General features: G+C 66.8%; 1 protein-coding gene across 6 annotated transcripts in view; it reads right to left on the bottom strand.

Moving 5' to 3' along the window:
* Window positions 1-23,600, bottom strand: part of RXRA (retinoid X receptor alpha) — a 100,497-nt gene extending 76,897 nt beyond the window's left edge. Inside the window, exon 1 of one of the 6 annotated variants that reach the window (XM_068553381.1) lies at window positions 23,493-23,600. In XM_068553381.1, the coding sequence (XP_068409482.1) occupies window positions 23,493-23,520 (28 nt within the window). In that variant the 5' untranslated portion in view covers window positions 23,521-23,600. Of the gene's footprint in view, window positions 1-6,507; window positions 6,529-20,745; window positions 20,765-22,779; window positions 22,938-23,492 lie in introns of those variants that run through there. The other 5 variants (XM_068553376.1, XM_068553380.1, XM_068553377.1 and 2 more) reach the window with 5 other exon arrangements.
* Between the last annotated feature and the right edge of the window lie 576 nt (window positions 23,601-24,176).

Here is a 24,176-nt window from a genome sequence, read left to right as displayed (position 1 = left end):
CCTAGACTCTGGTCCCCGTCCCCTAATGCTCCCTGCACATAACGAGCCCCAGGGACCGAGAGGCCACGGGCCCCAGCCCACCCCCTGTGGCCACCACCCCCAGCTGCAGCAGCCCGACACCAAGAGATACACCCTACTCGGTCCCACAGACCCTGAGACATCAAACCTCATGTGGGCATGGGTGCCACCCGCGGCCCCCGGGTCAGGTCCCAGCCCACCAGCACACAGCCCACCAGAGGGGGCTGCTTTTCCCTCACCCCCTCCCTGGCCAGGCTCCTCAACCCCGAGACACCAGCCCCCAACTTCAGAGCCCCCGCGGGCAGACAGGCCAGTCCCTGTCTGCTCTCTCCTGCCCCATCAGGGATGCCCCCCACTCCCCACTCACCAAGCCCACCAAGCCCTCCACCCAGGCCGGGTCACTCCCTGCCCAGAGCTGCCCAAGCAGGCGTCCGGGCACGGCATCACGGGTGGGGGCAGGCGGCAGCCCCAGGCCCGGCCAGCCCCCTCTCCCGGGAGAGCCTCCATGCGGGCCCTCCTGGGCCGGGGCAGCGCTCAGGGGACCCCCATCCCCACCACGAGTCCAGGGGCAGTGCAGGTCCCCGCCCGGCGGCAGCGCGACACCAAACACCCACCGCCTCAGCACAGGCACTCCCTTCACCGCCTGCGACAGAACCGGGTCTCCAACACGCCTGCCCCCTCCCCCGCTGGCGCTCCACCGCAGCTCCCACTGACGCGGGGCGGAGCTGGTGTCTGGGGAGCAGCCCTACTGAGGTCCAGGAGCAGGTGCGCCTGGAGGCTGGGGGGCCAGCGTTCCGGCACCACGCTCAGAATTCTACTCTCACTCGGGGGCTGTGAGCCCCCCACCCAGGTCCCAGCTGCCCCCCGCCCCAGCATCCAGCATCCCTGGGAGGCGTCCTGGTGGGACTGGACACCTGAGAGCGGATGGACCCCAGGACAGGGCGAGGGGCTGGATGTGCAGGAGCGGCCCATCTCAGGAAGACAGGTGAGCACCGGGGGCAGGGGGGTGTCCCACAGACAAGACGGGAGCAACAGTCCCCGATATCAGCGCGTGGCTCCCCAGCCATGACCGACCCTGACCTGCAGCGGGGCCCTCCCACGACCGCCCTGAGCTCAGAGAGCGCCCTCACTCCCACGGGGAGCTCACTGCCGAGCCCCACCCCTCCACGAATGCTGCGCTCCCCGCACCAGCAAAGGCGGCTCTGACTGCTCTGCCGCCTGTTCCCACCCTCGAGCCCCCGCTCATGCCGACCAAATGCTGCACCGAGAACATTCCACGCTCTGACCACAGGCCCCAGATTCCCAAGTCTCTCTCCCAAGACCGGGCGTCAGCGTCCCCGGCTCTTCCAATCTCCACGCGGCCCTGGGTGGCCTCACTGACCAGCCGGGACTCCGGCCTCCTCCCCTGCCAAGTCCCCCACAAACAGCACCACCTCTCACCAAACCTCGCGGGCACCCCAATTCCCAGAGCTCCCAGCCCTGGCCTGCTGGATGTGGCTTCAACTGCAGCCCAGACCCACCCACTCCCCCATCCCCACAGCCGCCACCTCCTCAGGGACTCAGGACCCCACCCCTACCCCTGGGTCCGGTCTCACCAGCGGCCAGGGCTTCCCTCTGCCGTGGGACAGGCCCAGAGTCCCGCTGGAGCCCACGTGGCTCTGCCTCTCCCGGCACTACCCCTGTCCCACCTCACCGCCATCCAACACCAGCCTCTGCGCTGACCTGCCCAGGCCAGGCTCACTCCCACCTCAGGGCCTTTGCACATGCTGCCCCCGCAGCTGGGAAAGCTCTTCCTTCTCGTCTCTGCTTGGCTGCCCCTTCTCATCCTACAGCCTCACCTCAAGCGTCACCCCATGTACCCAGGACTCGGCCATCGTCACCGCAGGCCCCGTGCTCCTCTGGACGTGGGGGTGTGGGGGTCAGAGGGGAGCCCGGCTCTGAGCAACCTGGCCACGGAAGGCTCCCCCCGGGCCCTCCTGCTCAGCGGATGGCCCGACACTGCGACAGCCACCCCCCGCCCCCCAGCTCCCCTCCATCCGGGCGGAGGGCGCGCTGTCTGCCCCTGGGATGATGGAGGCACCAGGCTCTGCTTGGGGACAAAGGCAGGCTGACCACCCCGAGCCCACGGTTAATCTCGGCCAACACCACGGTGGGGGACGGGGCGTCCTCCACCCAGTGATTTACATTTTTATTAAATCACACGGAAAAATTAGACACGTTATTACTTCCCTCAGCCTTTAACTCTTTCTCTGCCCTGCACTGCATGCAACCACCCCACGCGGCCTGTCCCAGGGTGACACCCAGGCTCCCACCCCACCTCCACCTGCCTATCGCCTCCCCAGTGCCGGCCCCTGACCCTCCCCACAGCCAGCCGGGGCTCCTCTTCACAGCACAGGGCCCTCCCCCCCCCCCCCCCCCGGCACAGGACCCTCCCCACCGGCACAGGGCCCTCCCCCCCGGCACAGGGCCCTCCCCCCCGGCACAGGACCCTCCCCCCAGGCACAGGGCCCTCCCCCCCGGCACAGGGCCCTCCCCCCCCCGCACAGGGCCCTCCCCCCCCCCGGCACAGGGCCCTCCCCCCCAACACAGGACCCTCCCCCCCAGTACAGTGCCCTCTCCCCCAGTACAGGGCCCTCTCCCCAGCACAGGGCCCTCCCCCATAGCCAAGGTCCTCTCCCGGGGCCCAGCTCTGGCCAGTGCAGCCAAGGGGCAGCACATTCCCTGCTTCCCCCAGTGGCCTTGAGTAACGCAAAGCACCTCCCCTTGGGCCTGTCTTCCCCCCTATGACACGGGGTCTCGCAGGCCCAGCTATCACCCCGCCCTGACACCATCCCAATGTGGGAGGCCCTGAGACCTCCCACCACCCCAGGCGGCAGGGGGCGGGGCAGCAACAGTGGGGGCTCGTCCCTGGGCAGCCCAGCCCTGCCCCCAGCCACGTTCTTCCTTCACCCCCTGCGCTGAAGACCTGGGGAGGGGGCACCAGGAGTTGGGCAGGTCCCACAGCCCCTGGGAACCCCGAAGCCCCAGCGCACGTGCCCCCGTCAGGGGACAGACAGGAGCCCCGCCAGCTAATCACTCGCAGGATGCACAGGGCCTCAGGAGGAAAGAACAGGCTCGGGTGGCCAAGGGTGACAGTGGGGGGAGCCAAGGCCACAGCAGCCCAGGGGTCCGTGGGGGTGACAACCACGCGAGACCGGAAGGAGCAGCAGTGGCTGCAGGGCGACCCGGGGAAGGGCGTTCCAAGGCAGGAACAGCATGTGCAAAGGCTGTGAGCAGGGGAAGGGCTGGGAACATTCTCGCAACAGGAAGCAGATCGGTACAGCTGGTCCCCCGGGAGCAGGGATGAGAGCCAGGTCCGGGGCTGGGACTTCACCCTGAGGACCACGGCAGCGTGGGAGGGGCTTAAAGACCACAGCGTGATCAGGGTCAAGCGCTTCAGAACGAGTGAGCGAGCACCTCAAGGAGACCCCGTGTGGCCCGACGCCATCGCATCACTCTGGGTGTCACCCCCACGTGCCCCACCCCGACAAGCCGCCGCCCCCTACTCGCAACACGGTCCTTACAGGGCAGGTGGGGGAAAGACACCATCAGACGCACAAGGCACGGGGCCGTGGGTGTGGGGGAGGCCCTCCTAAGGGGGGCATCAAGGAGGGCTTCCCATAGGAAGGGGCGTCTGAGCACAGCCCGCCACAAGCAGGTGCAGCAGCACCGCCACCATCCCACCACGCGGCGCGCTCATCTGTGCCAGGAGCTGACCCAGATTTAGTCATGAATGAACCTGGCCGAGAGTCGAGTCTCTAATTACTTTTCACTTCCCCTCGTCATGCATTATGCATTGACAGCGAGTGGGCAGAGTGAGGGGACAGGAGGAAAAGCACACAGCACAATTAATTTCAGCTTCAATTGTTCTCTCCCGCCTCGCCCTCCCCGCTGGCGGGGGAGAGCCTTTCCTAGCTGATGTTTCACAAACACCTCAAGGGGTCAAGCAGGCGACTGCCGGTGGTGGCAGATGCTGGGGGCACCGTAGGGTGGGGGGACCCCAGAGCTGTTCTCAGACGCTGAATGAAGACCCTGCAGGAAGGGCCAGGCGAGGAACACAACATCAGAGCAACAGAGGTGCATCCCCACCAGACCCAAGCCCGTGGCCCTGGCCCCTGCTTGCTGGAGGCCACTGAGGCAGGGACAATGGCTTCTCAACCCCAGGAGCCAAACCCCCTGGCTGGCCATCTCCATTCTGGCCCCGGGGCATGGCTGGAAGGGCCCTGAGCCTACCAGGCGCCCCCACCGCTGATGGCCCAGGGGACATGAGAATCCCATCTCCAGATTTGGCCCAAACTTTCAACATCCTTCCCAGCAGCCCCATTCCTTGGGCAGAACCTCAGGTTGTGCAAACATCAGCTCTGGGACCCCAGCGGGAGTCGTTACCCCCACCTGACAGGTAAGGAGACCGAGGCCCCTGCCCAAGGCCCTGCCAAGACTGGGCGCTCACCCCCTGGGGCACATCCACTTCCATTTTCCAGGCAAAGAGGAGCCACCAGATGCTCTACCGGGGCGGAGAGCCCTCCTGCTCAAGCAGCCTCAGCGACAGGCCCCGTGCATGCGAGACCCCAACTCTCCCCACACGGCCCAGACCCTCCATGGCTGTCATCGCTCCCCTGCTCGCCCCAACTCCACATCCACGGTCTGACTATGGGGCCAGCGCTGACGCTGACGAGGCCTCGAAGCCCAGATCCATCACTCCCTCCAGGGCGACGCGACAGCAGGCACTGTGGCTGTGGGGTGGAGAGGGCCTAACCCCAGGGGGCGTCCCGGAGGAGGCCTAGTATATGCAGACACCTGACAGAGCAGGAAGCTGGAGGGCGAAGGGGCAGCGTGGGCAGGACCCGGAGGAGGGAGCAGGCGCGGCTCCCGAGGACAAAGGGACGCAGGGAGGGCAGAGGAGAGCAGGGCCAGGCGGCAGTGAGAACTTCATCCCGCGGGCACTCGGGAGCCACAGAGGGTGGTGCCCAGGGGAAAGGGCAGTCCAGCAGGGCAGGGAGGCAGGCCAGGAGCCACGGCGGCAGCGGGCCCCGGAGCCCCGAGCTGGCTCCAGCCCCAACCCGATCTCCTGCCGGGAAGCCAGGCAGGAACCCAGGGCTCGACTTCCCACCTTCACAAAAGAAATCTGGGCCATGGGTGCCCCGGGTCGGGGTTTCTGTCGAGAAATCCGGTCTCCCCCACCCTGCAGCTGCTGAGTCAGGAGCCCGGGGCGGGGGCGGGGGCGGGGGCGGGGGAGACCCAAATCACAACCCCTTCCAGCAGCGCAGGCAGGCAGCTGAGCACGCGGGCGCCCAGCTCCCCCTACCCCCGGGCCAGACGGGAGCTGAGAGAGCCGGCTCCCACGCCCTCCCGGCCCCAGCACCCCGTCCCCGGGACGTTAAGCCACAGCACCCTCGCTTGTCAGTCAGCACTGGAAGGGACCCACTTGGGGCCGGGGACAGGACAGGGTGTACTAGTCCACACTTGGCCAGATCCCCTCCTGGGGCCCGGAGCAGGGACCCTCAGAAGGCAGGGACGTCGGGCTCAGGCCTGGGGACTGTTTCAAGGTGGGGTGGCACTGGAGTCAGGCTGCAGGGACAAAGCGTCGGAGCAGGGGCAGGGCGGGCCCGCCAGGCAGAGAGAACAGCGTGCGTGAAGGCTCAGAGGTGGGAACACAGACGGCGCGGCCCAGCAGGGACCTCTCGGGGCTCTGCTCCGCCAGTGGGGCCCCAGAGGGAGACTGCCAGGTCTGGGGGGAGGGCTGACAGGCCTGAGCACCCCACTCTGGTGGGGCCACGAGGGCCGGCAATGGGCCCGTGAGTGTCGCAGGCAGGCGGGCAGAAGGGAAAGAGGGCGCCGGGGACGTCACATCTGCTCACCGAGCCCCCGCCCGCGCCCGGCTTTGGGGAGGAAATGCTCTTTCCCACAGTTTCGAAAGATCCTCTTTGCTTGAAGGAAGAAGCAAACCCGGAATCACACCGTTCCACGGCTTGGGGCCGTGCTCGCTGGGGCTGGGGGGCTGGTCCCCCGAGCCCGCCCACCAGAGAGCCACCCACCTGAACGCGCTCCCCTGCCCAAGACGCTAAGCAGGGAAAGCCGGTGGGGACTGGACAAGGGACTTAAGCCCCCAAGTCCGCGTCAAGGCTGCAGCTGGCAATGGCCCTCGCTTCCTGGCCCTGGGAGATTCCTGGGCCCCAGAAGGCTCTGGAACCAGCGGTCCCTGAAACCGCCCCTCCCAGGGAAACACTTCCTCCCAGGGGAGAACGCCCGCATCTCCCCCCCCCCCCGTGGCCCAGCCCATCACTGGGTGCCGCAGGGCACCGAGGGGCAGCCTCAGGCCCCCCAGCACCAGAGCGAGAAACTCCTCTCCCCAGCCCGCAGAGGAGGACACTGAGGGTCGGGGGGGCCCCCAGCCACTGCTCTGCCCTGCTCCCAGGCGAGAACTAAAGTTCCGGCCCTCCTTAAGCTCACCCTCACGAGTGTCATCACCCCATTCCACAGATGACAACGTCCAGGCTCAGAGAATGAGATGCTGCCCAGGTCACACAGCTGCGAAGGGCTGAGTGGGGACCCGACGCAGGCACATGAGTCCTCCCCCCGCAGCACGCCAGGGCCATCCAGCCCGCACGTGGCTTCCCAGGCTCACAGAAGGCAGCCCTCACCGGAGCAGTGACAAGGCAGCCCCACCAGCCAGACGGCCCTCTGCCCACGCCACCTCCCCAGGGCGGGGCGGCTAGAAATCCCATAATCTCTAGGGCCTCTCCAGGGAGGAAGAGCCCCCCCCCCCCACACCCCGGCCTGGGCCACGGGATTCGGTTTTCTGTCCTCCGATCAAGAGATTCCCCACAACCCTGGCAGCCACACGTGCGCGCACCGCCAGACACCTCCAGGATCACCCCAGCCACAGCGCTCACGCCAGGAGGAGAGGCCACCTCGGCACGGGACAACAGCCACGGCCGAGTCCGGCTGGGCCAGCCAGGGCAGCAAGGGCCAGAAGAGAGGCCGGGCTGGTTCCTCCCTCAGCGCCCTCCACTGGCCCCTCAAGTCAGAACCCCAGACCTACCAGGTACGTCTGGGCACCGCTGGGGCGGCCCATGCCAGCCTGGGAAGTCCACCCAGCACCTACGGGGCGGCAGAGGGTCCCAGGTACCAGTGGGGCTCAGCAGGACAGGGTCCAGGATCAACCAGCTGCTTGGCACCCGCCTTACTGCCAACAGGTGGAGTGACGGGCACAGAGCGGGCACCTCTGGGTGCAGAGGAGGACGGGGCCAGGCCCCGGCCTTCCCACCCAGCTTGTGTCCTTTGTCCATCCCCACTCACCTTGGCAGCCCTTCCTGACCCGCAGAGCCCTGTGTCCTCAGGTGCCAGCGGCACGCTGGGGTCTCACCCAGACTCACTGGCCCGTGCTCTGACATGGACACTATGAGTGCTGATGAGATGGACCCGTCTGCGTGGAAAACATCTGTGTCCCGCGTCCCCCATCCCGGCGAGCAGCTCCCCAATGTCAGGACCACGTGGGCCTTCTGTTCTGACCTCACGGCCCCTCGCCAAGTGCTCAGGCCCGCAGCAGGTCCAGGATAAACCCTGCCCCTTGGCCACGATGGCTCGGCCCGTCCTGCCCAGCCCCCTCCCCACTGAAGGCCCGGGGCAGACAGCAAGATGCAGTGTTCCCAGCTCGGGCTCTGGGGCCCCGGCACCTGCGGGGCCTCGGCAGTGGCACCCTGGTTCTCTGCACCTCAAAATACATGGGACAGGCGGCCCCACGCCCACAATCTATGTGGCCTCGAGGATGGGCTGGGCACAGGCTGGGCCTCTGAACCCGGGCCTCACCTGCAAAGGGAGAGTGCAGTGGGCTGGGCACAGGCTGGCACCAGGCCACCTGGTGGACCGCAGCCCACCGGCCCTCCACCTGAACCCCAGCCCCACCCAGGCCTGGGAGCCACGGCGGGCCTGATCCCCAAGGTCAGGGCCCCCAACCGCCAAATGCCAACACAGGGCCCAGCCGTGCCCACGCAGGCAGGCGAGGGTCCCTTCCCTTCGCCCCAGGCCGGGTCGTAAGCCCTTGGGGAGACGCCCCCAACCTGGGGTTTCCACGTCCCCCGCAGCCAGCAGCACCCATCACAGGAAGACCTTGCGGGCCAGCCCCTCCAACACCCCCCCACCCCGTCCCGGAGGCGGGCTTGGCCGAACCCTTGGCACAGCTGGTCCCTCAGAGGGTCGGGCCTGGGCCCGCAGTAGATACAGTCTGAAAGAGGCCAAGCCCAGCCCTGCCCTCGGGGCACCCTGCCCAGCCAGTCAGAGACAGAAACACTGAGTATTTATTTACCCTCGTGTCCCTGGCCCACCCCACCCAGCAGATACACCCACACTGGTCACCCTTCCTCCTCTGTCATGAGGTTTCACCCCCAACCTCAACTTCCAGCGGAGAACCAGGGGAGAATGGGAGGAAACTGAGTCATGAGCTAGGGCACAGCCACTGCCACCACCCACTGCCCACGGCTGGTCCCAGGGGACGGAAAGGGGCCACCCGGCAGAACTCTATACCTGGGGAGAGAGTGAGCTCCCCGCCACCGAGGGTGTGCAAGCCACGCTGCTGAACCGGGGTCTTGCACACACACTTGGCTTCCCCAAGGCCCCAGGCCCGAGCCAGGAAGCCGGGTGTAGACTGGAGGGCGTGGGCCCATCTAACCCAGAGTTGCTAAAAAGAGCCAACGGGGAAGTAAAAATAGGAAATAAAAATAAAATTGCTCCAGCCAGCCCCGGTTGTTTGTGTAGGAAACACGGCATCTCCCGGCCCAGCAGGGCGGGCTCAGCTCTGGGCCCCTCCCGGACGAGGAATGTCTCTCCCCACATCCCCCCTCCTCCCAGGACTTCAGCTGTGCACCCTGGGCAGGAAGTGCCTCAGAGAGGGATCCCGAGAGCCGCGTTCAAATCTCAGCTCTGCCACTCATCAGCTGTGGGACCCTGGGCAGGGAGCTAGGCCCCCTCCCAGGGCTGCAGACCCCCACCCTGCCCTGCCCGAGGCTCCGGCAACACCGGCCCACCACCTCTCTCTGCCAGGGTCCCCTCCGGGACCCTCCCCATCTGCACGCCGCTCTGCCCCGGGGTGGGCAGTCAGGAGATAAGAGCACCAGACTACAGTGAGGACCAGGCCTGGCCCTCACTGGCCTGGCTCAGAGCTCAATTTCCTTATCACACAATTAGAGGAAGTCTTCCTTCTCATCCTTTCCTGCCAGTCCTTTCCAGGGCTGGCGTTAGGCTCATTCTCACTAAAGTGTGCACAACTGACCCTGGCTTCAAGACCGGCTCCTTCTCCCAGGGTGCAGAACCCCACAGAAGAGAAGGCACCCCAGCCAGAGGGCCAGGCTCCGGCTCACACATCCCACCACGCACCCCACCCCGCCCCTGGCAGGCAAGGACCCTCCACCACCCGCTTCATTCAGGGAGGCACTTGCTGGATCAACGCTCATCGACTGGCCAAGTCTGCCGAGGGTGCCCGCCGAAAGGGCACGGGAGAGCTGCAGGCCATTAGTGATGCAGCCCGAGCCCGGGCCCAGGGCAGTGGGACACGAGCCGCGGACGAGCGCCTCCACCACTGTGTCCCTCTTCAGAGGACCCTTGTCACTCCCGTGGCCCCTTCAGCCCCCACCACTGGGTCTGACGTTCGTCTAACCCCTCGCCCAGGCCTGGGAACTGGGGTGAGCCCTGGGGGACCGGCTGGGGAGGTCTGGGGGTGACACGGCTGGTCTGATCCAGCACTGCTCGGCCCCAAACCCCCTCCCACGACAGCCCCAGGTCTTTCTGGAACATCTGCTCTCCGCCCTCCCAATCCTCCGGCCCTCAGGGAAAAACCCCAATTCCCGAGGGGTTCACTTGCCCCTCGGCCCCGCTGCTTCTCTGAGCGTCGCCTGCCTCGGACCCGCCCACGTCTCCCTGCACACACCCGGGGCGCTGCCCATGCCGGCCGCCGGGGCTCCCAGCCCTCGGGGCCCAAACTAACAGCGAGCCGGCCCTAGAGGGCCGTGGGCCCATCCCTGGCCTGGACTTGCCTGTGTGGACACACGGAACACGCACGCTCACACCCCCTCGCTCACACACACAGGCTCGCACACATGCACCCCGGCTCCAGAACCCGGCCACAGGAGTGACCCTGCCCGAGCTCTGCGCCCCACGTGGTTCTGGTTCCAAGTCCCCAAGGAGAGTCTGGGGAGGATGGGGTCCCTGAGGGCGGGGGGCAGCACACGCCACTCCCAGTCCTGGCCTTGCTGCCCAGCCCCCTCCGGCCCACAGACCCTCTGAGCTGGCTGGAGAGCCCGAGCTGGGGGTCCCATGGGTGAGAGCACAGGACAAAAGAGCAGACCCTGGGCCCTCTGGCCTCCAGGTCCTGGGGGCCAAGCCCGAGGTCAGGGACGCCAGCAGCCCACCCAACACAGGCGCGTGGGCCAGTGGCCACCAAGCACCGAGCGAGGAGTCCAGACAGCCAGGGATACGACGGGAGTGACGACGGTCATTTCAGAAACCAGGGAGGGGGTGCGTGTGTGCGTGTGCGTGTGCGTGTGCGTGTGCGTGCAGGGCCAGCCACCAAGAGGGGCTGAGGGTCAGCAGGGGAGGGAGGTCCGGGGCAGGCCAGCTCCAGAGCCCTGGAGGGATTCCCTGAGACCCCCAGGTCCCTACGAGGCCCGTTCACTCCCCCAAGGCCATGATCTGCCTGCCCCCTCCCCTCGCCCAGGGGCCCGGGCAGAGCGCAAGGCCTGGCCTCGATGCAGGACGGACGTGATGGCCGAGGGGGTGGGGGGCCCTGGCTGCCCCTCCGATAACGAGCTCCATAGCTTATCAGCCACGTGCAGGACCAGCGCGGGCTCGGGAGCCATCCCCTCCCCCCTCCGGTAGCCGGCCATGAGAGCGTCCCCGCTGCCCAACGAGGAGACACAATAACTGTCCACAAGCAGATTAAGTCTCAGCAAAGAGGTGCGGGCAGGGCGGCTGCTGCAGCCGGAAGACGCACGTGGGGAGCACGCCTCTCCCGAGACCTGCAGCCAGCAAGGGCACCGGGAGCTGCGACCTTGCCCCGTGGCCCTGGGACTTGGGGTGGGGAGGGTGCCAGCCGGGGTCGGAGGGGCAGCACCTGGATTGGGGGGTGGTCAGCCTAGAACCAGAGGTGCCCGCGGTCCTGCAGCCAGATCACACCCCGGCAGAGGAGGCCCTCTGAGCACCAAGGCGTTTCCTTTTTATAAATCCCATCCCACGCCAGCCACGGGAGCCAGGAATAAGTCAGCAGGGATCCAACGCCCAGTGGCAGCCTGTCCCAGGCCGGCGGCTGTGCCCGCACGCCTGCCCACCCTTCCAGCCTGGGAGGGAAGCCCAGAGAGGCCTTGGACATCTCGGGCTGTGCTGCGCACTCTGCCCGCAGCATCTCCCATACTCTCAGGCACCCAGGCTACCATAAGCCCCATCTACACCTGCGGAACTAAGCTGGGACCGCCAGCCAGGCCGTGGGAACCTAAGGCGCGTGCTCCAGACTGCCCAGCTGCCTGGGCCCAGGTGTCAGGCTGCATCCTACACCAAAGTCCTGATTGCCCCCCAAGACCTTCCTCTAGAGTCTTCCTCATTTGGTAAAAGGCACATCACCCTTCCTGTGCTCAGGCCAAAGGCCCCAGACCACTTCTGCCTCATTACCACTCCCCTGCCCTGCCCTCTGCCCCCCCCCCCCTTCTCACACAGCAGCACAGCCTCCTACCAAGCACAGGCCAGACGCCACCCTCCCTGGCCCGGGACCCTCCAGTGGCTCCACCTCCCCGGGGCAGAGGTTCCATAGGCTTCTCTGCACTCTCTGATTCCATCTCTACCCTTTCCTCTCACTGGCTCGGCTCCAGCCACACAGGCAGATTCAAGGAACTCTGAGTGGGAGGTCTCAGACGGACAACACTAACGTGCGGATCTGAGGACGCAGAAACTGACTTCTCCCAGGCCAACTCCTATACATCCCTCACAACCCAATTCAGACAGCCCAGCCCACTGAACACCAGGGCAAGCTGCTAACCCTTCTCCTGTGCCCGCCCTGCTTCCAGTAGTCCTCCCACCGCCACACTCACACTGTCCCCTCCCCCACAGTCAAAGCAGGCATGACCACACTTGTCAACCACGAGTGATCTACCCTGACACACATTATCAGCCCCACTTTACAGATAAGAAAACTGAGGCCCAGAGAGGTTTTAAAACTCTGGCCCAAGGTGACACAAGTGGTAGTGTGGCGGCAGTCCATCCCAGTCCCTATGACCCCAGGCACCACTCACCATCTTGGGGGCTTAGCCTCGCTCAACGCTGCCTCCCCAGGGTCCAGCAGATCCAGGCGTCTGCAGACAGACAGCCAGTCAGACGGACAGAGGGATGAACAGACGGCTGGCAGGCGGGAGCTTCGCTCTGAACCTCTCGGCCGGGCTTTGATTTCTACCCTCTTGCCCCACCAGCCAAGTGTCAACAAGACGTACTCAGCAGCAGAGGAAGGAACCACGTCTCGACACAGGCAGTCATCGGGGTCTGGCGACCCCCCATGCTGCATCCGGGCACTGAGTCCAAGGGACACCCAGGTTCCGTCCAGCAGCAGGTGGCAGCTGCATCTAGAGCACGCAGAGCAGAGAGGGTGGGAGGCTCAGCCCTGGACAGGGACACCCAGGGTTGGAACCCTGGCCTCAGGCTCCCCGAGGGCTTCCAGCTGCCAGCTGGGCCCAGGGATCCTCCAGGGCAGGCTCTCTGTCGATGGCGCCAGGCTCTCCCTGCTCCACGCCCAGGAATCAGCACCAGGGTAGACACACAGCAGGACTTCCCTCCCTTGAAAGTTGGGATGGACCCCCAGAAGAAGGGTGATTCAAACAACGATGCCTTTCAAAGTCACTTTGCAAGGGGTGGGCTCCCCCCCCCCACGTTTCTGAAGTGGAGGGGGTGCGGGAGACATTTGCAGAAAGCACTAATTCAGTCAACAAACGCTTTCTTAGGCTGGTGCAGCGCCTGGTGCTGTGCGCTCGGCAGCCAGCTAGACCTGTGAGCCAAGCCCATTGATGGGCAGGGGCGCTCCGCGGTCTCAGGCCCCGCGGGGAAAGAGCCGCGCCCGACTGGCGGTGTCTGCCAAGGGTCCCGGCCGTGGAGCAGCGGCATGCCAGCCCTGTACTTCCCACCTCCGACTCAGCCCAACATCCTTCCTTCCATTTCACAAATGAGGAAACCGAGATAAACAGGGAGGAAGTAACGTGCTCCAAGTCACAAAGCTCATGTGGCAGAGCCGGAAGGTTCAGGCCAGGGGCTCTGAGCGGGCCACCCATCCCCCGTCAGCAGTCTGCAGGGATCAGCCTCTTGGGGGCAGAGGCTGGCGCCCCGACCTTTGCCCAGGGAGACAGAACAGGGAAGGGGGAAGGCCCTGGCTCTCGTCCCTGCTGTCCGCACCCCTCCAGCTGGACCCAGGAAGGTGGCCACCAGCGCTGCCCCGCCCCGCCCCGCCCCAGGCTGTGGCCCGCCTCGCCACCGTCTGAGCTCAGAGTAGCCTGGCACTCACTGCCCAAGGCCCCCACCTCCTAGCCCTCCTCCTGACCTTGATCCTGGGCAGAAAGTCCAGGCGCAGGGGCGGGGCGGGGGCAGCTCCGCCACCTCCTGTGGACTCTGGCCCCAGTAAGAGCCATTTTTCTCAATCCAGGCAAGGAGGGGGTGAATTGAGGAACCATCAGACAGCCCAGCACTCCTGCAGGAGGCTCCACGAGGTGGGGGCAGGGGCACTTCGGGGATGGACCAAGGGATGTGGGGACAGACAGGCGGGTGGGGAAAGGACCCCCAACTGCTCCACCCAGAGAGGGGCCCAACTCTGGCCACTCCCCCCAGGAGCCGGAGCTCCGAGCTGGGGTAAGAACACAAGGTGGGCCAGCGTGGGCCATGCTCCAGACCAGGACATCCCAGGGCCCGGGAAGCAGAGGGGACATCGGGTCCGCAGAAGACGGCTCAGAGGGGCTGCCTGCCGCCAGGCTGGGGGTGGCCAGGTCGCAGCCAGGCCCACTCCCAGTCGTACCTCCCCCCAAGGTTAATCACTCCCAGAGCAGCTGACCACACCCCTCACGCTCACATGGGTCCTCTCCAGCACAGACCGGTAACCAGCCGTCAAGGGGCCAGCCAGAGGAGCCTGGCAGCGCAGTCGGATCCTTCTGAAATCCTCCAGGGAGGGCCCCGACCCACTGCCCACCCAACAAACTCTTATTTATCCCGTAAAACCTAACTACGACATCACCTCCTCTTTGAAGCCTCCCTGACTTTCCCAGGCAGTTTACAGGTGGGGCAACTGAGACCCAGAAAGGTAAATTTGCCAGCCCAGGGTCACACGGCCCCCAGCTCAGAGCTGGCACTCATTCATCACACCAGCACGCTTTGAACACGAGAAAGCCAGAGAGCAGAGTGAGCGGTGCTCGATGCGGAGGGAGAGGCTTGAGGGTCACGTGACACTGAGCAGAGGCCCAAGCTCCACACTGGGGCAATGGGGGCCCGCGGAGAATTCCAGGTTGGGGATGTCAGGGCCCAAGGAGAGAAGGGGCCGGCCCGGCCTTGGGTGGTGGCTGGCATGACAGCACCTGCAGCTGCCCTGCCCCCGCTCCGCCCAGCCCCCATCAGTAAGGTTATTCCCCCCCCCCCCCGACACGCTGCTTACCCCGAAACCGTCTCACCATAACACTCCCAGGTGAAAGCCAGAGCTGGACCCGGCGGGACTGACCATACTCCCCACCGCAGCCAACTTCCTAGCTCCCACAGCTCAGCTGCTGTCCCCTCAGCAGGGGGAGGGCACAGAGCCACTTCCCGAGGAGGGGGTCCCCAGCTCTGCCACCCCAACTGCAAGGCCACCAGCTCAGGGGAACAGGGCCGAGGAAGGGAGGAGCAGAGGCCTCTGGCAGCCAGAGGGCCCCAGGGAAACCGAGGCCCGCGGGGAGAAGGGACCTGCCCGGGCATGCAGCGAGCTGCTCAGAGAGCCAACTGGACCGTCCACCCCACCCCGGGCTGCAGCCCTGCAGGGGAGGGGCCCTCCTGCCCCCCGGAGGCGGGGGAGGGGTGACCACCAGCCTGCCCAGGTGGGGCAAGACAAGGGGGTTCAGGGGACGCCCCAAGAGCTCAACCATACTGGCCTCTCCTGGGAGCAGCAGTGACAGCCTCTGCTGAGGGCACCCCAAAGCTGCTCCAGATGAAGCCGGGTCACGGGGGCACACAGCCAGGGCACCTTGGGCGCATCCTTCAAGCTCCCCGAGACTGAAGCCCTCATCCCCAAAATGTGGACACAACAGCTCCACCCCAGGGCCTGTCCACGTGGAGGGCACTCAGCCCAGGCCACCGCCCTGCCACCGCGGCCCAATGCCGCCCAACGCCTGGCCCGGCCTCTGAGGGCCAAACAGCCAGCAAGGTGGGTTCCCTGGACAGCAGGCCTGCATCTCCCGGCGAGCGGGGGCCGGGCTGGCCCGCCAGCCCCTCGCCAGGGTCCCAGGCGAATCCTCCACGGCGGGGGGTGAGCTGCCACTGACGGCGGTCGTGGGTCGCCTCCACCCGACTCCTCAACCACGGGCACTCTCCCGGACGGCTCGGAGCCCACCGTGAGCGCTCTCTTGGCTGACCCTCCCGTGTCCCTGCGAGGCTGCGTCGTCACCCCGCGTCCGAATGAGAAGCGGCGGAGCTGAACCCAGGTAGCCCGGCACCCAGTCCAGAACTGAGCCCACCGCCCCGCACTCCACTCGGCCGGCTCACAGGCGACAGACCGCGCACAGCCTGGCTGGCTCTGGCCGGGAAAAGCACTCAGGCTTCCGGAGGACACGGCCCCGCAGGCCGGAGGGAGGGGACCGGGACAGGGACCTCCAGGTAGGGGCTCGGGGCCAGCCGCCCGACGGCGCCTGCTCCAGAGGGCCGGGCAGAGAGCCTGTGAGCGCAGCGACTCCGGCCACCTGGGCTGTCACCACCTGACCTCTGCCCGGGGCCAGTGCGGACACTTAAGCTAAATTGGTCAATTACGGGATACTTAGATCCCTCCCCAGGGCTCCCCAGCCTCCGTCGGTTCTGGGCGGCAGCACCAGGAAGCCAGTTGAATCAGTAACCTCATTACAGCCCAGCGGCCGCACCGGGGCCGGCTTTGAACTCCGCGGGGTTTATCCATGACCACCGCAGGATCTACACACGGCTGGCCCGGGCCCAACTCGCTCTCCCCTCCCTCTCCTCCCCTCCGCGCAGGAGGCTCCAGACTCGGGACGGCCGCGGCCTCTGCTGAGACCCATCACCACCGGCCCCGAACCCTGGGCACAGCCAGGGGAACCGAGGCACGGCGAGACACCACTGTTGCTCAGATGAGCCCATGGAGGCGCAGGGGGGCCGGGGCCAGGCTCTGGGTCACCGGGAAGCAGACCATGGGCTCCTCTTTGTGTCCCCAGCCCCAACTGACGGCGCTCCCCACACCTGTCTCAGGAACTTAGAGCCAAGGGCCAGCCGTGAACATCTCACGAGGAGGGACCCCAGGGCAACAACTCACACCGAGGCCCTCAGTGGCTCCAGCCCCACGAGGGCCCCCCAACATCCCATTTCCCAGCCCCAAGGTCAGTCCCCACCTTGGTCCTCGAGTCCTTGCTCTGACCCCAGGAGGCCCGGTCGCCCTGCCCCGGCACAGACAGCCCGTCCCCCAACGTCGGTGCTCCGGGCCCGACACGTCCTTCCAGGGCTGGGCTCAGCCCTCTTGACTTCCAGACTGTTCCATCACCTTTCCCAGAGATCCCAGGCCCCCTAGCTGAAGCCACTAGCGCCCCAGGCCCTGGAACGTCTCGGTTGATGTGATGGGGGGCCCATGGGGTGGAGAGCACGTCCCCAAGGACAGGCCAAGGGCCCACGGGCCAGGAAGGGAGAAGGGGAGAGGAGAAGAGCCAGGGCCGGGCAGGAGTTGGGGGGTGGGGGGCGTCCTCTCCCAGCCCTGTGCTCAGGGAGGTGAAGATCTCCAACCCAGTGGCCCAGCCTGACCCTCCCCCCGCAGGAAGCCACTTGGGGTCCCCGCCCCCAGTGCAGGCCGCTGTGCTGAGAGACCCAGCCAGAGCCCACTCACAGGGGCACCTACCCTGTCGGGCTCCAAGCCCACCTCGGACCCTTCTCCTCCAGCCCACCCTCTGCACACAGCTGGAGGCCTAATTCCGACCCCAGGGCCCCGGGGCCCCTCCTGGTCACCGTGTCAACCAGCCAGCTCTCACACAACACCGCCTCTCCTAGCTCCGGCCACACGGGCCGCTGGGCCCTGTCTCAGCTGACCCTGCCTCCCGGAGCACCCCTCCCCCGGACCCGCCGCAACCCTGCCTCTGCTTCAGAGTCCTCGCCAGAACCGGCTCCGACAGGAAGCCCGGCCGCCCTCCCGCTCACAGCCAGCTCCGCGGGGCAGCAGGACCCGGCCGGCGCCCGGCAGGTGCTCCCCGGGCGCCGTGGGGACTGAAGCCAGCCAGCAGGCCCGAGTCCTTCTAAGGAAAAGCTCATTGAGACTTTATTAGAATCAGCTGGGAAGGCCAGGCGCGTGTGCGCGTCCGTGCACGCGTGTTTGTGCGCGCTCGTGGGAGTGGGTGCGTGAGGGCCCGTGCGCGCGTGTGCACGTGTGTTCGTACGTGCGCGTGTGTTCACAGCTGTGCACCTGTGTGCACACAGCTGTGCACCTGTGTGCACGTTGCGCGTGTACGCGTGGAGGCCTGCGGTCACGTGCACGTACATGCGTGTGCGCTGCCGGCGGGGAACACAGAGATAAGCGAGGCCCTGCCCCGCCCCGGGGACCAGCTGTGGCTGTCCTCGCCCAGCACCTCCACCAGGTCCCTCAGGAATTTGCTGCCAGACAGCTCTGCCCTGGCGGGGCGAGGACGGGGACCCCAGGCCACGGGGGTCTTGAGGCTGCGCCTCTAGCTGTCACCCAGCCCGTGGTTTTCCAGTCTATCGACCCTGCCACACCCCCAGCCGGGGACAACCCCGGAGGAGGTTCGGGGTCTCTACTCCCCAGAGGGCCTTCGAGGGGTGAACGGGGACAGAACGGGGACAGACGGGGACAGTGAAGCTTCAACCCCCACCACGTCCCCCAGAACAAAACGTTCACTCACCTGAGGGCCCGACATGCATAACAGGGCTCCCGGGGAGCCAGGACGGGGCACAGACCCAGGCCCCGCCAGGAGAGTGGCTTCTGAAGATGCCACCTGAGGATCAGGAGGTCGGGGGACAGCAGCGCCCCACCCCAGGGACTGGTCCTGGCCCAGCTGGTGCTCAGGCCCCGCGACTGGGAAACCAAGGTGCTGAGAAAAAGCAGGCAGAACCGTCCAGAGGCGCAGCACGGCACAAAGACTGCGACGGACCTCACATTTCCGTGGGCCCCGCGAGGTTGTCACGAGGTCCTAGAAACCGAGGCCCAGGGACACAGCAGGCGCCCAGTGAACGGAGCCATCATGTCCTCGGATGGACGGCACAGTGCCCCGGACACGTCAGAAGAGATTTAGAGACATGGGACAGACGTGGGTCAAGGAGGCCCATCTGGCTTCTGGAGACCAAGGAAATGGGTCCCTGAGCGACCGCCTCGTTCACTTGCTTCACTCACGTGGGTCCCAGGGACAAGAGGACACACAGACCTAGGGACACAGGACAGACAGCACCAGGCACAGCGCAGGCAGGGCCCGGCTGCAGGGCCTAGAGCGAGCACACGGCTCCAGCCGCGTGAGTGTGTGCACACCGGGGCCGCCACGCGCGTGTGTGTCCCCACTCTCCCCTGCGTCGGCCCGGGCCAATTTTATTTAGCTGTTTTCTGCTCCATCAGGCTCATTCGGCTGCTGAGCTAGACGATTGCTTTGTAACTCTAGGGTGCAATTTCTCCGTCTGTGAAGCACTGGGGCACGACTGCTCGGAACATCCCGCACCGGGCTCGGTGGGCGTGCAAGCGAGGCCCTCGCCCCACCACCTCCTGCGGGCCTCGGGGAGGGTGCACAGAGCAGGGACCCAGCAGGGCTGAGGGCGCCCAGACCAGGGGCCACGTCGGTGCTCGCTCAGCGTGGAGACGGGGCCGGGGGCAGCCCTCCTCTCCAGCGTGGGTCCCGCAGCCTTGACAGCAGCAGCCATGCCTCTGCTCTGTGGTCCTGTTTCAGTCTAACACTCGAGAACCGGGCCCCACGCTGATGCAGGCAGGGGACACCGGGAGGCTCTGGCCACAGGCCTTGCCTTTGAAGAAGAGCCGCCAGGTAGACACGCCCCTGCAATAAGATGGGCTGCCTTTCCGCCAGCACCGTAGAAGGGCCGACACACGTGTCGATTTTACAGATGGACAGTTAAGGCTCCGAGAGGCCGGCAGGCAGGCCACACACACAGGCAGCAGGGACAGAGGACCCGATCCCCAGTGGCCTGACCACCAGCCCACAAGAGGACACAGTCCCCCAGGAAGGTGCAGCTCCCAGGGACCCCCCCACCCCCTCCCCGGGAATGGCCGGGTCATTCGAGAGAGAGCAGGTAGGGGGGGCAGGTGACAAAGGGGCCTGAGGAGGAGAGGAAGGGAGAGTGAAGATGGAACGGCCCCTTGGAAAACGTAAGCAGTGCAGGCAGGGGAGGGGAGGGGACCGGCCCTCTCCCCGCACCTTCCACAGCATCCAGGAAACAGACCTGCACGGTGCACGTCAGGGCAAAGGTACTGAAGGTGATCCCCAAGTGGACACCAACCTCACCAGCCACCCAGGCTCTCAAGGGCCGGCACCCCTGCCCATCCTTAACCCTGCCTGCAGTCAGTTCCCATAGGAACAGACCAGTCGATGGGACACCTCAAGGCCCTGGCCACCAGAGCCAGCTACCAAAGACAAATTCTGGCAAACGAGGAGTGGGTGGAAAAGGGAAGGAGGATCAGGTCTTGTCCTGAGCCAGCTCAGTGGCCTCTGCTCTTGTCCTACGGACAGCAGATGAGTCGGGCCCAGGGGCCCTCTTCTCCTAGAGGACAGGCCTTACTCGAGACCACCGCCTACCGTGGAAATACACCAACTGTAGAGAGAGCCCGGGCAAGCCAAGAAAATGAAAGTCCGGAGGCAGCTTCCACTGGCTCTGGGCAGGCGTTTGGGGCCTTCCCCCCGACCCCACACCACCTCCTGTGCAGCCCAAGTCTGTCCCCCCGTGACTCACCGAGCGGCCCCTCTCCTGATGCCAGAGCCCGTGGTACCCACACCCAGCCCCATTCTGTACCACACAGTAATCCCACCACCAGCCCCCAGGACGGGAGACAAGGACCACCAACCGAAACCCGCCCACAGAGGCACAGAGGGGGTGGGGCAGGGGCCGGGGGAAGGCAGGCAGAGGGCCTCCTGGAGGAGGCCCAGCTCCCCGCAGGCCCGGAAGGACAGGCGCAGCTGGAAGAGCCGGTGGAGCTGGGATCAGGCCCCCAGCAGCTGCCCCGGGGCGAGCAGGGCTGCCCGCTCAACTCCGCCAAACCCCAGCTCAGCGCTGCCCGCCCGCCCTCCGTGGCTCCCCCTGGGGGTCCCCAGCTCGCCCCACCCATGTGCGGGCAGAGTGGGTCAGGGCGACACGCTGGGCCCAGGCACATCAGACAGGCAACCGACCCCAGGCAAGGATGCAGGCCAGCAAGGCCACGGCCACGGCCACACCCATCTGAGGGCTGTTTTTCTCACCCTGACACTTCCCCCGTCAACAAACAGAGCCCCCTCCAGAGTTTACCAAAACAAACGCCCCAACAGTCAGCAGTGCCCAGGCCAAGACAGGACTGCCTCGCAGGCCGGACTCCAAGCCCAGCCTCCAAGCCCAGCCTCCAGAGAGTCACATGACCCTGTTATTTCGGGAGGCCCCGGAATGTGCTCTATTTTGGGTCCCGAGGGCTCTGATGTTACCAGATGCCCCTTACCAGGGCTCCAAGCTCTCCCAGGTCTCCAAGAGCTGCCCAGAGGGTGACCAGTGGACCTCCTGCTCTGCTACTGCCCCCCACCCTTCCCCGGGCAAATGGGCTACTAGCAGCCAGGGGTCTGGGGTCTGAGACCCTGGGACACTGCGGACTCAGCATTCCAGTCCCACTGTCCGGCCTGATGCCAGTGCAGGTCTCCCCCCGATGGGCACGGGCACTGGTCCACCCTGGGCAGCAGCAGCAGGGGCAGGAAGCAGGGGCTGCCTTGGGCAAGTTCCTTGGCCTCCAGATCTGTACCTTGGGTTCATCCCCGCCCCACCACCACTGGGAGGCTCAGCCGCTGGGAGACTCCCGGGCGGGTGACAGCAAGTACCCAAGCCCACCGAGCCCCAGGCGATGGGTGCTGGAAGGAGCAGGCCCTCTGCCCAAGGCCCTGAAAGTGACCGGACAACCATGAGGGGCAACGCCACCTGCCCAGCAGCTCCAGGTCCGCCCTGGGTCGCCAGCCACGCCTGGACAAGCCGGGCCTCCTGACACTCACCCCCAACGAGGGATTAGGCCATGTTGACAAAAGGGCTTAGGCAAGTAGCCGCTTAAATGGACCTTCAACTCCACTGGACTTCAGAGCTGGTCACAAGCTTAGAAAAAAATAAAGTGTAATCAGAGCCCAGAGCTCTCCACTCAGGCCTGGGGCATGGGCTGCCTGGGAGGCCACAGGCTGAGTCAAGGAGAGGAGCTCCCCCAGCCAGCCTACTTGCAGCAGGGGGGGCGGCGGGGGGGGAAGGGGGGGAAGGGGGGGGAGGAACACGACACCTACCCAGGTTCCTGGGGCACGACCTTTCCTCTTGACGGGGACTGCAGCACAGCAACCCTACAGCCTGGGCCCTATGTGTGCTGACTCCCAGGACCCTCCCAGGATGTCAGGGACCGGGACCTGTCCCGCTCCAAGCACCCAGCCATGGCCCTGCCTCATCACGGGGGCCAGGAGGAGAGCAAAGGCAGAGCTCAGCATTCTTGTTCCAGAGGGATGCTCTGTGTGTGTGTATGTGCACACACGTGTGCAAAGCTTTAACGGGGGACAGGAGAGGCTGTCGGCCTACACGGGGCCCCGCCAGGCCCACGCCAGGCCCAGCAGTGGCAAGTCAAACAACTCAGCTTTCAATCCTGCTCCACACACACGGTCACCACAGGCTGGGGATTCAAATCCAAAATCCATCACTTTGTAGCCTGTGGCTTCAGTCTCTCTCAACCAGGTTTCTCATCTGCAAAACGGGCATGAGCGCCCACCCTGGGGTCTCTGGGGAGGAAGGAGGGTGCTCAGCCTGGTGCCTGCGGAGGTCTTCACTGTACAGAGTCAGGGAAGGAGTCTCCTTAGGTTTGACAAACTCGGAACCCTGCCCCAGTCACCCTGCCATATGCCCCTCTGTGAGCCGGCGCCGAGGGCTCAGACCCTCGCCCACACATCCCGGGGAGGGGGGCCAGCTCCACGCGGCTCCCCTCCACCTCCCCATCTCACCAAACGTCTCTGCAGCTGTGCTGAGTTCTGGCCGCCAACCCGGTGGCCAAACTGCACCCCGGGCTGCAGGAGGGTGGGCAGGCAGGAGGGGCAATAGACCGCGGGTTTCATTCATAATCAGCTGCTTTAATTTCCATTCAGCACAAATCCTTCACCCAGCCTGACAGCCTAGCTGCCGGCCCCACCACCAAATTAATATCCTTCCCGGGCTCATTTATAAAGTCTCCCCACCCCCTCCCCCCTTCCCGGCCTCTCACTGACTCCCAAACCCTAGGCAGGACGATGGCTCGGGGCACCTGGCCATGCTCCCTCCTCCTCCTCCTCCGTGGGTCCAGACCTTGAGCTGGAGAGCAGTCCGGGGCAGGGAAGCCACTGGGTGGGATGGCAGTGGGAGGACAGGAAAACCGGCCCTGCGTGCCTCTAGGGTGTCCACCCCAAGTGCAGGGCCAGCTCCAGAGAATGCCCGGAGAACACTCTGGTGCGCCAGAGTGAGGGGCCCCATTTCTGGAATGGGGCCTCCCCAGGTTTGATGTTCCCGGTTTTACGGCCCCTTGGCGACCCTGCCCACCCGCGCCCGGGCTGCTCTGGGGGAGGAGGAGTCCGGAGTGTTCCAGGGCCGGCGGCCTGCTGGACTCGGCAGCCCAGGCGGCGGCGCAGAGGCCGTCCCGATGCCAGGGCGGCCGAAGGCTAGGAGCGCACAAGTTGCGCCGCCCCGCTGGAGATGGGCGCCCGGGAGGGGGTCGCGGGCCGCTGCCAGGAGGGGCCAGGAGCCCCCCCCTTCCAGCCGACCGGCCGCCCGCCCGCTGCCCACTCCCGCTCCGCCACCAAGTCGGCGGCCCGGCGCGGGCCGGGGGCCGCCAGCCGCCCTCGCCCCCTCCCCGCCCGGCCGGCCCGGGTAAAAGTTGCCCGGCCCACCCGCTCCCGCCCGGCGCCCCAACTCCGCGCGGGCCGGCGGGGGGCGCGGGGCCGGGCGGGGCTGGCCGGGGCCCCCGCGCGCGCCGGGAACGCGCCCCGCCGCCGCCGCCCCCGCCGCCGCCCGCGATCACTCACCGAGCGGCAGGAAATGTTTGGTGTCCATGTCTGCGGCGACCTCGCGGCGGGAGGCGGGCGAGCGCGGCGGCCCCCGGCGCGGCCGGCCGGGCCCGGGCGGCGGGAGCCGGCGGCGGCGGCGGCGGCGGCGGCGCGCGGAGGCCGCGGCGCGGCGAGTTGTTGCAAAAGTCGCCCAACAATGTAAACTACTTGTGCTGCGCGCCGCCGCCGCGCGCCCGCGCCCGCGCCCCCGCCGCGCGCGCCCGCGCCCCGCTCCGACCGCTGCGGCGCCGGCGGGGGGGCGACGGGGGGCCCGCGACGGGCGCGGACTCGGCGCAGCGCCGCCGCCCGCCCGGCCTGCGCGCCCGCCCAGCCCCGCCCGCCCGGAGCGCACCCCCCGCCGGTCCCCCCGCCCGCCCAGTGCGCACCGCCCCCTCCGCTCCCCGCCCCCCTCCGCAGCCCGGAGCGCGCCCCCCGCCCCCCCGCGCGCCGCCCGCCCAGCCGCGGAGTTGCGAGCTAGGGAGCGAGCGCGGTGCAAACTTGCAAGTTTCCCTCCACCAGGGGTTCCCCGGAGCCGCGCGGGGGCGGCGGGGGAGGGGGCGGGGGCGCGGGCGCAGGGGCGGGGGGGGGCGGGGCGGGAGCAGTATTCCCTCCCCGGCCTGCCCCAAAAAAAACCACCCGGCGGAGCAGGCGGAGAGCCTGGCT

Source organism: Eschrichtius robustus, chromosome 10, assembly GCF_028021215.1.
Source record: "Eschrichtius robustus isolate mEscRob2 chromosome 10, mEscRob2.pri, whole genome shotgun sequence".
NCBI lineage: Eukaryota > Metazoa > Chordata > Mammalia > Artiodactyla > Eschrichtiidae > Eschrichtius > Eschrichtius robustus.
Note: the sequence above shows the minus strand (reverse complement) of the source record. Positions and strands in the feature narration are given on the sequence as shown.